A 14,449-nucleotide genomic window follows, 5' to 3' on the forward strand; every position below is an offset into this window, starting at 1 on the left:
CAAGTTTTTTTTTTTTATAAGCTGCATCTCATATTCTTCTCCCTCTCTCTCTCCCCCTTCACTCTATCTCTCTCTCTTCATTTCCCTAAAGATGAAGGCAACGTCACGGTTCAGCTTGTCCTCCGTTTCAGTTTTTTTTTTCTGAATTCCCTGCGTCGCTGCATATCTCCCCTCCCGTTTGTCTGTCTTTTTTTTTTTTCTTCCTTCCCATCTTATGCAGTATTCTTTATTTATGTATATATACGGTATCTTTTTTGCTGTTATTTCAGTCAGTGGAAACCTTCCTCAGGCACCCTCACACAGACTCTCCTGCCTCTCGTCTTCATCCGTCTCTCCCTTGCAGTTGAACTTCTCTTTTCTCTCACGCTACATCTCTTCTTCCACATTCCATCTCCATCTCGCCTTTTCTTCAGGGACATCATTTAAGAACATCCTTTAACTTTCCTAAATAACATAATATGGCTTTTATCGAAGAATGTTCTAAAAAAAATTTAATTTAAGCATCCATGACATCCTTAAATTGGTTAATGATTTTTGTTTGGCTGCAATATAGATAATTGGAAAAAGTGTGAAATCAGCTACCAAGTGTGAAACCCAACTGCTTTTTTCCACTAGATAAATTTGTCATAAACCGCAGCTTTTGCTTGGCTTTAATCATAAACATAAAATTAGTGAGTAATACTCGTTTGTAAATGAGGCCTCAGGGTGTCTCCTGCTGCATTTTGCTCTATTTCATTTGTCTCCCTCCTATTTCTTCTCTCTCTCCTTCTCTTTTTCTCTTGCTCCTGTTCCTAGCATTGATTATAAACCACTGTCCTTTTTGCTTCAGTTTTTATTTCCCCTTTCTTCACTCAGATGCTGAGGAGGTGGAGAATCTCCTGCTGTACAACCTTCCCTCTCTGTGCTGTCGCCTGTCAGACTGGCCCTGTCTGCTGGCTGAGGACCCTGGGCTCCAGCTGTGTGACTATAAAGGACCAAGGGCCACTCAGTACTGTCTGGTCATAATGCTGCACCTCACCCTGCAGCAAGGAGACAGGTAATACAATGTGCACACAGTCTGAATATTGATGGAGGACCATTGCACAATAATAGGTAATAAAGAGGCTTATATTCACAGGAAGAAATACACACATACTCAGAGTTTGTCTTTATAGCACCCTTAGTCATTTACTTTCTTGCCAGTGGTCACACTTGGCTGTGCAGAATAGTGTTAAGCAACAGAAGACAAGAAGAAAACACCTTCACTTAATTTGTCAATGCACACAAACCTTTCCTTATCTCGGTTAAAGCCTTAAAATAAATTGCTGCAGGAATAATAGCTGACACTGTTGCATCACACATTTATTTTGCTCATTTAAGATCTCTTTGTTCAAGTTCAAATTAAGCAAGCATCAGTAAAATCTCACGTTCTCAGCTGGTAATTTTTATGGAAATGGAAGTAATCAGTAAATATTTCAGCATCACTAGACGACATGTTGCTGGCACATATCCAGAGTACTTATCCCTGGCACTGCAGGGTGGCTTTGTAAGAGGGGCGGGCACAGTTTGATACAGAAGTACTGACTCACCCTGCTAAAGTGTCTTTGAGCAAGACTCTTCTTCCCTTGCTTGGTGGCTCTTAGTAGCGCTACATTACACCTGATCTTAGGGAAACAATGCAAACCAGTTTTATTTCTGTATTATATCTGTATATTTATGGTTTGATAGTGACAGAAATATTACAACTCCTCAATTCTGACAACCTGGAAACATTTTAGAGATGTCTGATATGTGGGTGCTGCCAGAAATATTTAACAAGTAAAGTATTTTGAGAAAGTGTGATTATTGATGTGATTATTGTGATCAAACAGAGACATTTATTTTTGATTAGCCAGTGGAAGAAACACCACTTACAGCCTTTGAGAAACATTGGAGATACATCATATTAATTGATTTGACCAAAATCCCAGAAAACATGTCACAGAGTATCAGAGTTATGTATTAATATATAAACAAGAAACCAGTAGGCTTTTCATGTATCTGTAGCTCTCCTCTTACTCCAGTGGTACTGCAGTGGCCCATCGAGGGTGTTCTTAAGTACATATTTTATGACCTCAGAGATACGTTAGCTTCTTTGGAAAGTTTAATTTGTCCTTCTGTGGAACCTCGGCTATGTGTAACCCTTGGGGAAGGGCATGAAAGCCTCTCCCTGCCACTGTGTGGTCTCATCAAGATTAATGGGAGCAGTGGCTAGAGATTTACATAGCGTGGGAGGGCTGAGTGTGTGTACGTGTGTGTGTGTGTGTACTCAGCGATAGGATCTGCGAATTTGTGCGTGCGTCTGTGCGTTGCCATACACTCTTGACTGTGCATGTGCATTTTAGCGAAAGAAAGAGAGATAGAAAGTTTGTGTCATCAACATGTCTCTGAAGCACTTTGTTTGTGTGTTTTTCCATTTTTTTACCCTCACACTGAATGTGTCTGCCTAGGTGGGTGACATTCAAGTGTATGTGTGTTTATATACAGTCCTATAAATGTCATTATCATGCACGTGTGTGTTTGTTTGTGTGTGTTTGTGTGTAAGCCAGGCTCCTTCCAGACCAGACAGTGTTCTCAGGAGTTGTGTGCCTGTTGCATACAGTGCAGGAGCAGGGCAGCTGTACCTTGCCCGACTCTGTGCTCCGTTCTGCCCTCTACCTGCTGGCAGTGACACAGGACAAGAGCACCAGCCTCAGCGGGGTAATTGTAATTGTGACCAGTTCACTGAACAGAGAATACAACACACTCTGTACCTTACAAAAGGTTTTTAGATTCACATCATCAAGTTATAGTTTAAAGGAAGGATGAAACTATGTTTTATGCTTTTCAATAAACCTCTAGACCTTGTAGAAAATGACCATTTGGCCTTATGATGCTTTAAGAATCAAACTTATTTAAGTAGTTTCTGTAGTTTTGCTGTTTAACCTTTTACCCCTTTGGAATTTTTTGTAACAATGAATGTAAAAACAAAACACAAACACTGCAACATAAGGGGTCAAGATTAAGTTAAGATGAAGGTGTTAATGATGTTTTTCCTGTGCACAAAGGAAGAGAATCACATTTACTGAGGTCAGAGCTCTGAACAGTTTAATGTGGAGGCCACAGACTAATCATAATGCTCCATGATCTATACTAAGCTGTAGATAATCATCACCAGCAAAGAATATTAATAATAGTTTATCTAAAGCTGCACAGAACAAATAAAATGTTCTCAAATGAATGTATTTTTCTGTAGTTCAAGTAGACGTGGCAAAACATTATGCTTCTTCTCAGCAGGTGCTTAATGGTATATACCTTTTGTTGACTATGAATAAAAATAAGCAATACATTACAGGAAATCTCTTGCTGTGACTGAGGGCTCGGCCTCAGCAGGGTTTATAACTAGTCTCACATTTGTTTTGTGAGGGAATTTTCTTTCCAACTGCAAGCTGTTAAACTTGTCTATATCCTCGTCTCAAAGAAAGCACTTTGGCTTTTCAACCTTTTTTTTTTCAACCTACTCAAGGCTTCTTTGAACTGCATCTGCAAGGCACTCTCCTCCTGCCAAAGCTTCTCTTCCCTCTACATTCACCATCCTGCACTCCTCCACTTCATCTGCCGCTATAAGGAGCTAGCAGAGAAATGCGGGCCCCTGGTCTTGGAACTTTGGTTGACCAAGCGAACAGAAGATATAGATGCAGAGCTGACCTTGGTGAGGGGACAATTTTTTAATTTCTGTCTCAGACTTCACTTCACTGATTAATTCTACTTTGAACTCTCACAAATTAAAATTGTGAATTGCTAAAAAAAAGGTGGTTGTATTTCATTTCTGGCAGCCAGCCACAGAAGATGGAGAGAAAAAAGAAAGCTTTGCAGAGGAGAGGCATGAACAGAAGCCCGATGCAGAAATCATGGAGCTACTGACTCTGTTAGAGAAATACCCAGCTGTCATGCTGACCCTCCTGGTGAGAAATGGAGACCCCAATCAGGAACTTGGATTTAAGAATTTGTGCTGCATTGTTTCACATGCAAATAGAACTATTTGTTTAGCCTTAAACAGAAATAAGACTTTGTGAAATATGTATATTTGCCTTTAAAGAGCAACTTGACACAAGACCGAAAAGAAGTCTTTCACTGCCCTCTCTGGTTAAAAGGGTCTGTTTCACTTCTGAACACTGGGTGTGGGCAGAAAGGGCACGGTTGTATCTGTAACCACACCCAACAGTGATGTTACTGGGCCTATACATCACTGCAGCAAAGTGTGATGTTAAACCATTGAAGGTAATAAAAAGCAATAATTCCAGGTGGTGTTAAGTTACTCTTTAACCTGCATTGAGTATCTATAGTATCTATGCATTTAGTATTAGGACTGTGCAGGTACTGTCAGTTTCACACAAGATATTCTAAATAAATCTGACTTAAAACTTCTATCTGTCTTTCTGTTTGTCTGTCTGTATGAATCTAGGACATGGTTTGCACTAGGGAGGCTTCCCTGGCAGAACAAGCCCTTGAGGTCCTGGAAGTTTTCTTGCGTGGTCAAAGAGACTATGAGGCAGACTTGTGTACAGATCTTAGGACAGCCCTGCTCCAGGCATTACAGAGGCTCAGCGTGGAGAACATTAGCCATGGACAGGGACACTCTGCACAGGGTAAGAGGTAGAGGGTGTGGTAATGCCGATCCAGCGGTGTACTGTAATCTTGATACCAAGAATATGTGTCTTCAGTGGTTCACTACCTGCCAGCTCAGAGCAGATCAAACTCAGCACATAGGTATTTTTAATAAGATATTGGTTACTTAAATTGGTGAAGACACACTTGTATGAAACTATTTTATTCAATTAGTTATGCATTTTATTTACAATACAGGTGGATGTGTGGCTGTGATAGATAGTTTTCATTGTTTTATAGTGGTTATATTGGAAATAAAAGTGTTATTTTAAAACAACAACAAAACATTATGGAACAGATTATTATGCACTACAGGTCAGAAATGTGAATTCAACTTAAAATAGATGTTATTTGCTTTTTCTGTTTGAAACTTTGCACATCCCAGACAACATTAACTTTCCTCTGAGGAACACTCTTCAAACTGTCAGTTTCACAGTAATGCGGTCATCTATAATGTATTATAATGTATTCTTTCTGATCCCAGCCTGCAGTCAAGTTTGCTTCAGGTGCATCCAACAAGCACGGCCACAAAATTATCGAAAGTGTGCATGACACTGTGAGTCCTACTGAGCCCCTTAAACTCACAAAAACATACACACTATATAATCATTTGACATGATCTTATTAAAGCATAGATACAGTTTTATTTTTAAGGCAGGTTAAGAGTTGAAAAGCACAAATGTTACAAACAGAAGCATTTAAAATACATTCAACAATGAAAACAGGAAAAAATTGCAGATATAAAACACAACAGACCCTGTTTGTTTGCTCTCTTTTGTTCACTTTTATGATGCAGCATACAGTGTTTTGTTTTCTTACTGGCTGATTTCAGTCATACAGTACATATTAAAACTTTGTGTAGCAAATGAAGGTTTTTGATGAAATTGCCTCTTCTCCGCTCGATACAAGCTCATTCAGTTGTAGACACACACACACACATACACACAGTGTGAAATGTAATAGAACAAAGCCTGACAGTCTTTTTTTCTCTGCACACAGCAAACACTAAAGGAGTTAGTTAATTAAATCTCAGCTTTGTACACAGCCAGCAGCAGCAGCAGCAGCCACACCTGGGCTATTTTGTCTCAGATGCCTATTTCTTTTGATATTGACTAAAAAGTTATTTGATTTGATTAAGAAAAGTATTTTTTTAATTAAATGTCTCTGAACAGACCTTCCTCTACACAGTATCTACATCACACACCGTGCAACAAAAGCATTTGATGAGATCAAAGCAAAACATGAATAAACTGCACCTCTAAATAATACCTTGAATAAACTTAATAAACTGTTCAACATTCAGTGCTAAGACTTATTGCTTGATGGTTTTTTACAGTTTGTGTTATAGGTGGTGGCATTTCTGAGCATCGTTGGCAGGTGAATAGTATTACATGGCTGAGTGTGATGCTATGATAATGACTACAATGAATACAGAATATATTCCAAATTGAGAGAAAATTAGTACACACATTTTAAAAATAATGTCAAAGAAAGTTGCAAATCTTGTGTTAGTGTAAAACCTGCAGAAATGGATAACTTGTTAGTTGGAATGTGCGCTGGTGCGTGTCTGTGTCCGGCATGCAATTTCACATTCATATGGAAATTCTTTAAATTCCTCCACAGCTGTAAAAAAATCTGAGTAGACTGATAAATTATGTTGGAAATTTAAATAATTGTATAAAAATAACAATGGGTATGCACAGCAGTAAAGCATCTATAAGGCACTGTGCATGGATTAATAGGTCTATTTGGCAGGAAGTGCTTATGCAACATAATGGAAAGCACTTAGTTTAATTATTCACACAGACCCGATCTTTTTAAAGAATACCTGTTCGACCTTTCTCCCAGACTGCAATTTCTTGGTAATGATTCTAACAGTTCAAATTGCACTCCCTATAAAGACAATGTTAAAGGTGGATTGATCACATGAAGATAAAGTAGAATTCTTATTTAAGAGAATTTACTCTAATAATCAAACTTGAAATATTTCTAAACCTAGTCTGAAATACTGTCACCAATATGATAGTTTTGCATTGTCGTTAGTTTTGTATGTAGTTATTATTAAATGCACACACACTTCCCAGAACACTGACTGTCCCTTTCTGATTTATGTTTGAAGTGAAGAATCATTAATCCTCTGTTAAAAGGAATCTTCCAAGCATCCTTTGTCAGTACAGAAGGAGGAAAGTGAGATACCTGTTTGTTGAGATGACTATCCTGTGTGATCGATTAAGCATATAGTATAGATTTCATTTCACTAATCTGAGAAAAATTCTAAGTGAAATATCAGTATTTAGATAGCATAAACTAAGACTTCCCTTCTTTAAAAAAAAATGATCCAATTTATTAGTTTGACAACAGTTCAGATAATTAACTAAAGCAATATTACAATATAATCATGTCATCACGATGCAAGTTCACAGAGTTGATATAAAATCGGAAGTAAAGTGTCGAAAAAGTCCAAAATGGGAAAGTGTGGGGGATTGTCCCAAAACTTGCCAAAAGGGGCCAGGGGGGCGGGCTGAATGAAAAATGAGCAAAATCAAGCACCATGAAGGCATTGTGTGAAAATTGTGAAGGATTTTCCAAAGCGGGCAAAAAAACCCTGACAAGGCTGGTAGTGTCGAAAAAGTCCAAAATGGGGAAGGGTGGGGGATTGTCCCAAAACTTGCTAAAAGGGGCCAGGGGGGCGGGCTGAATGCCTTCACTGTCCTTTACTTTGCTCATTTTTTCATTCAGCCCGCCCCCCCTAGCCCATTTTAGCAAGTTTTGGGACAATTTTAGTGTTTATGAGATTTTTGTGAGATCGCATGCTCCCCTGTTCAGATCATGTCGGATGAGAACACATCCAGGTTTATAGGTTTGATTCCCAGACACATTGTGCACCCTCAAACATATGTGGTGCTATAATGTGCTTTAGGCAGAAGTGTCTGGCAGATGGTGTTATTATGTCTGAAAACCTGACCAGGTTAATGAGCACAGCTGAAGGGTACAACACCAGTGTGCCAGCTGGGGATTCAAAAACTGTTGCTGTGGTTAGCCCCTGCAAGCTCTCCGCTCATCTTGGGGGCCTGTAGGGATTACAGACCCTTATCCCTGTACGTGTTCCAGTTCAGCCCACTGTAATTTGCATTAATATATACTTTATATTAGCCCCTAATGCTGAGGCATCCCGAGGGGAGTTATTTTAATGTTATGCACTACAGCAGTGAAAGGATATGTAGATGACTGTTCTGCCTGATCTTCCTCCAGTCTCTTTCCTGTTTGAGTACTTTGTCTCTTTTCATCTCTCTCTTCACAATCCCTCTCTCCTTTCTCTCTCTCTCAGCTTGTTTCACCCTTAACCCTCCCCGGATCCATAGCAAGAGTACTGCTATTCAACATGTGCATGCATAGTAGTTTCTTCTTCTTTCTCCCTGATGATCACTGTGACATCCACAAGTCACTGTGAGATAGTCACTTGTTCTTTTTATAATAATTAAAAAAAAAACCTTCTTGCTGTTTCAACAGTGTCAGTTTGAACAATGTCCTTTATTTTGGCTTTGTTGAAAACGATTCTAGGGACCTTGAGTTTCAGACTAAATAATAAGCTGAGGTGAAATGCTAAGTGTCTGGCAGTCTCCTACCTGCATCACTCCCTCCTCTATCTCTCATTTAAATGAATGTCATTTCCTTCACAACACAGTCTGTCCATATTTCTTTATATATCTGTCTGTCTCTCTAAACCTCTTCTTTTTACACTTCTACCTTCTTTCTTTTTCTCGCTCTTGCAGTGAACTCCCTCCCTCTGCTGCTCAAGCTGCTGTGCGTGATGCAGGCCAGCGACCCACCTTCTTCTCCCTCCTACGGCAAGATGGACGGGGTGCACTTCACGCTGCTCTACCACGGTGAGGTGAAAAGGCGCCGCTGACAGGTCACACTAAGCGTCACTCTCCTTCCCCACGGCTCTCATCTGTTAGCACACATACGCAAACAGACAGCTCCTAACACGCTTTACATTACTCTGTATAATCAAACACGCACTCTTCATTAGAGACAATGAATTAGTAAAACTCTCTGATACGTTACACTCACACACACACTAACATGCTACATTACAGACATGTACTAACTGTGCCAGATAAACATCTTTTGACATTATCTTCTTATTCAAAACATGGTCTGCTGTGCTGCTGACTTTATCTCACCTCCATCCTGCAATCCTTCCTAAGTGTTTTATTTGATATCACCATCAACTCAGAGAGGCACTGGCTGCTGATCTGGTGATGGAAACACTGTTAAGAAATGTACCCGACACGTCTGACAAATTGTAACTCCTAAGCCCGCGACGATTAGAAAGAATATTTACTTTCTGCCCTGATGTCAACACCCTTCATCCCTCTGTGACTCACAAGTTAGGCTTTTGGTCTTTTTTTTCTACCGCATTAGTGGAACCTCATTCTGTGCTCCGAGTTATATTTCCCAGCTGTTCATCCTCGACATTTTTCCCCCAGCAGATCAGATTCATTTTATCATTTTATCTGTCTGTCACATCGAGTCTTAATGTCTCCTCTTGAATAATGAAATGTTTATCAAATTAGAGAGCTGCAGATAAGATGTGAAAATGGGGAATTGAGCCATTATACTTGAATGTGTTTCTGTGTATGTGTGTGTGTGTGTCAGTGAATAATATAGCAGGAAGGTTGAAGTCTACAGACACAGAGAGCCTGCTGCGTGCCCTCAGCTACCTGTACTGCTGCCTGAGTCTGTCCCCTGCACACTGCACCGACAGAGGTTAGACACACTTTTCTTCCTCTTGTGACTCTCTCTCTATCTCCGCTTGTGTTCTCCCAGTCCGTCACTATCCCTATGTTGCATCTTTTACACACCTTGTCACTTCTTTGCAGTATATTTCTATGTCCCCCCCCTCTCCCTCCCTCTGTGTCCCTCCGCTTCGACCTCTTTCTCCATCCTCCCTGTTTTACAAAGGTAGGAAGCTGACTGTTACAAGCATGTTGTATTGAGACACAGAATAAACAAGAAGCACCAAAGCCGACACCTGCTGTACGGCTTTACATAAGGGCACACACACACACACACACACACATACTAGCTCATTCTCTTAGACACTTGTACACACTCGTTAGACTGTCAGCCGTGAGAGCTCCTCAGACGTTTGCACAAAAGCACGCGCGGGCTCTCGGGGATTGTGTTGTCAACCTTGCTACATGTAGAAAATATCTCTAACACGCAGACAATACCACGATTAGAAAACACAAACATACACACCCACACCGTGATATGGTCAGCAGACTATGTTTCACACACACACACTAATCCACATTCATACCCACTGCCACATTGACAGAAAGGTGGAAGCAATCTGTTTATTATTCTTTGTGCAGATAATAAAAAATAAGATGGAAGAGGAATCTATTTGATGTTGGCTCTTAAATGTTTTATTATTTTTGTTCAAGAGAAAACGAAAATATATCACTTCTGAATACCATAAAGGTAAAGCAAAATGAGAGTGAATCCACCAAAATATAGAAGAAGTAGCTCCACTGTTGAACTGAATAAATAGGATATGTGATTAATTAATTATCAGGATTAATCAAGACGTGTTACTTTGCTTCTTACTCAAGACATAAATGATTTGGCATGGTGATTAGCATTGATTTTATTACAAGCTAAATAATTTACCTGGACAGGCTTCCAAGAGAAATCTCAGTAGAAGTCAGGAAAGAGCTGGCATGTTGGTAATAAAATGAGGCCAGTGGCCAGAGAGGAGGGATGCCACTGACAAGCAAAGCCAGTTATGCCCATAGCATTTCTTTTCTGCTTCTGTTGCACACTACCTCCATTCACCATCTGCTTCTTCATCAATAGTGGTGAGTTTACAGATGCTAGTTACTCTAGCCTCAGGCTACATAGTGTCTCAGCTGATGGTAAGAAGGAAAAGAATAGAAACACTTAGTGTCTCAATGAAAGAGCAGATTATACTGTAGTAGCTATGGATAATGTGTAATTATACTCTTTGTAGTCCTTGACCAGGGTAGCTCCCTACATACTGTATATATTACCAATATTATGCAAATATTTCCACTTATTCTGTTCATTTGTGCTGATGCAACAAGCTGATTACCATATAGACATAACTAAGGTGTATTAAGTCCAGTCAAGGATGGACATTGCACTCTGTGTAGGGTGAGAATGATGTGAAAGTATGTGTGTGTGTGTGTGTGTGTGTGCGTGTGTGCGTGCGTGCGTGCGTGCGTGCGTGCGTGCGTGCGTGCGTGCGTGTGTGTTTGATCACTTGAATGTTTCCCTGTTTGTGTGTATGTGTTAGTGCCTGAATGTGTTTAAGTCAAATAAGTTAAGTCCTTACAGATAGCACACAAAGTGAAAGTTTGTGTTGTTGTTGTTGTGCGCGCACACACACACACACACACACACACACACACACACACAGAGCCTATCAAAGTGTAATGACATAGTGCCTTCTCCTCCCCAGCTGTCTCCATGCTACTCTCCAACAGCGGACTGATGGACCAGCTGCAGAAAGTCCTCTCCTCTTCCTCCTCCTCCTCCTCCTCCACCTCCTCCTCTACTCCATCCCTCTCTCCGTCTGCTGGTCCCCCTTCAGCCCTGTTGTGCTGCAGCCATCTACTCCTGTCCTCCCTCATTACCTTGCAGCATGTTCACTCCGCTCAGGTACACACCGCAGCCCAGCTTCGCTCTTATCACAACTTGAGGATAGAGTTTCACCCAGTCAAGGCACATTCAAGGGCAAGACACAGAACATACAATAAAAATGTATGTTTGTTCTGATGTGGGCGCAGAATACTAAACAGCAGCTGGATTCATTTGATACAAATCAATGTAAGGCTGCTGTATTGAACAATGCATTTTCTTCTCTGCTCGCACTGCAGGGATAATACATTCTTGCTTGCAATGAGCTTTTCGGGCCCAATCTTGTTATTCTTGTGATTCTCCCCTCTCCCACTCTTTCTCTCTCTCTCTCTCCCTTTCTTCATTATTTCAGGTCCATAAGAGCATCAGTTGGAGTTTGGACACAGTTCTGCAGCTACTCCTTGTTCAGAAAAGAAACACAGACAATCTCTTGCTGGGTAACGAACTCGCGATTGTTTCTGAAAAATATTTGTGAAAGAGCTGTCCCTTTGCAGACAGCACATGCCAAAACAGTTCATCAGCAAGAATGTATGTCTCACCTTTATAACACTCAGGGGCATTTTCTGATGCTTTTCCACATCCTGTGTTTTCTTTTGTTTCGCTTTTTGTTCTGTGCTGCCTCTTCATCACCTCTCACTTTCATCATTGCATTCATCTTGTGCTACTCTGCTTCACTCCGTCCAGTGCAGTTACACACAAACCAGAGCGTGTGTAAAAACTAGATCCATGTCAGTAGAGTTTTGATTTTGACGAGGTCAGGAAACCATGAATGCTGCAGCAACTGTCCATATACTGTGCAAATCTCAGGACAGACTAATGAGGTTCAACTCCATTTGCTTTACATGTACTCTTTACACAGGCAAAGTGTCTGTCACTTTTTAACCTCAGCATAGGTAACCAAACCCCAGCATGCATTGCACACACTTTCATTATATTAAGTGGTCCACATCCTGCTGCACCACCCGGAGACAGATCATCCCTGCTGCTCCGGTGTCTCTGTCAGCTGGATAAGTGGCCTGTCAGGGTCGTTGTGATGTATCGGCACCCTCCCTCTGCCCCCCCTATGTCTCCTCCGCTCACTCAGTCTCCCGTCTGTCTTTCTCTAGCCTAGGTTTTTTTTTCTTTCTCTAATGCTTCTCATTCTACCTTTCTTTTTCTATCTATCCATCCTTCGTTCCCCATCTCTGTGTTCTGTCTCTTCCACTGCCACTAATTGAGTCCTCCCTCCCTCAGAGAGCTCTAATCTCAGTGTACATGGTATAAGTGTAGTTCAAATGGCTGGCAGCTCTCAGTGTGGAACTCACAGTTTTTACATTCATTTTGGCCAGGTCTCTCAGTCTCGCTGACCTTCCTTTAACCCTGTCTCTCACTGCCTCACGCAATCCCTACACTTGGCACTGACATCTTTAACTTCTTGTCCTCCATTTCTGTCACATATCAATTCAAAAATTGCCCTCAATTTCTTCTGACTGCCACTCTCGCTCTCCTCCAGATTCTATTCCCACTGCTACCTGCTTTTACTATCTATTCCAAACTTCCACCTCATGCTCTGTACGCTCCTTCTTCTCCTCCTGCGGTCCTGCCCTCCACATTTGGTTGCCTTCTCATTGTCCTCTTCCTCCTTTGTGTTTGAACATGCCATCTCCTCCTTTTCCAGCCATTCACCTCTCTCTTTCTCTCATTTTCTCTTTCCAGTGAGCTACCTGAAGTTCCTGCAGGCTTTACTTGATGTTGACCTGGCATCCACAGTGGTGTGTGTGAGAACCGGTCCTGGCTTGGTTGGGCCAAGACCCCTGGGGGTCGAAGAGGGCGCATTATACCCACTTGGCTCCAGAGGCGCCCAATGCCTCTCAACTGCTCTAAGTGGACTTCTTTTACAGGTTGTAGCACATTGGGGAGGATTGAGTATATGTGTGTGTGTGTGTGTGTGTGTGTGTGTGCGTGCGTGCGTGCGTGCGTGCGTGTGTTGCGTGTGTGTCATGTTACATGCAAGAACATGTATTGTGTAGAAAGGAAATTGTGAAGGAGATTTCGAGCGATATAAATCCCTGGAGATACAGTAGAGAAGTTCCTGGAAGTGGTACACCATTAAGCTAGATGTACAGTTGAGTTGTAAATATAGATTTGGTAGAAACATCATCTTAAGCACTCTATGGATTTTACATCAACAGATGAATGTGAGTCTGCTGCGGGGAATGCAACATTGCATTTCACACAATTCTTGTTTGTGGATGGCAGAAATAATAGAACATCTAAATTCTGTACTGTATTAAAAGGTGGAGTGCTACCAGATGTATTGTTTTTATAACAAATAATTATCAACAAGTTATATATTCTAGTGTTAAAGGCAGACTCTAGCTGTGTTCCTTATCAATTTTTGTCCATTTCAAGCATCAAAGTAAACATTTTAAAGTAAATGTTGCATTTTATGGTGACTCTGTGAATAAAGGGTACATAATGACAAACTAAAAGAAAATGCACACCTGATCAAGCTGACTCACAAGTAAACATCAAAGGAAGGCGTTAAGAGCTGCCCACTCACTCCAATAGAGTCTTTTCTATTTGTAATTCTATGAATCCCTGTTTTCTTCAGGATCCTAACAAGTGTAATATGAATAACAATATGTGTGTAAATGTTGATTCATAGAATTGAAGATAAAAAGATTGCATCCGAGTTATCACTATATGCATCTATCCTCAAACAGAGATGCATAACCATGCGCTTACACAGCAGTGGGCTCAAATCCTGATATGCTGCCTTCCCCTCTCTTGCTTTACTGTCATTCTGCCCTGTATTCTGCAGCAAAGGTAACATACAGGTTATCTTTAAAACGTTCACAGCATGACACTGAACATGCCTTTCACAAACAAGCCTCTATAGAAAATGAGATTTCAATTGATGTAGAAGTTAGCATAATGGAAAACCACACACACCCAGCACAATTACAAATATCTCCAAAATGTTATTACATGTAGCTGGTGTATTGACTGTGGTGGCTTATTACAAAAGCAGCACACTTGTGTCCCTTAAACATTCTTTTTAAGATAAATAGGTAGAGCACTACCTCTCCTCAGTGGTAGCCAGCACAGAGCTAAAACCAACACTCTCCAA

The 14,449-nt window shown here is 40.8% G+C and overlaps 1 protein-coding gene across 1 annotated transcript in view; it reads left to right on the forward strand.

Annotated features, from left to right (window-relative positions):
- The window catches only part of LOC128379207 (meiosis inhibitor protein 1), a 58,119-nt gene that overhangs the window by 31,495 nt on the left and 12,175 nt on the right, over positions 1-14,449 (forward strand). Inside the window, 10 exon segments of the mRNA XM_053338851.1 lie at positions 856-1,036; positions 2,568-2,718; positions 3,524-3,709; positions 3,834-3,962; positions 4,463-4,646; positions 8,439-8,552; positions 9,328-9,438; positions 11,159-11,358; positions 11,690-11,774; positions 13,033-13,217. Coding sequence (XP_053194826.1) covers positions 856-1,036; positions 2,568-2,718; positions 3,524-3,709; positions 3,834-3,962; positions 4,463-4,646; positions 8,439-8,552; positions 9,328-9,438; positions 11,159-11,358; positions 11,690-11,774; positions 13,033-13,217 — 1,526 coding nt within the window.

Source organism: Scomber japonicus, chromosome 18 (genome assembly GCF_027409825.1).
Source record: "Scomber japonicus isolate fScoJap1 chromosome 18, fScoJap1.pri, whole genome shotgun sequence".
NCBI classification, from domain to species: Eukaryota; Metazoa; Chordata; class Actinopteri; order Scombriformes; family Scombridae; genus Scomber; species Scomber japonicus.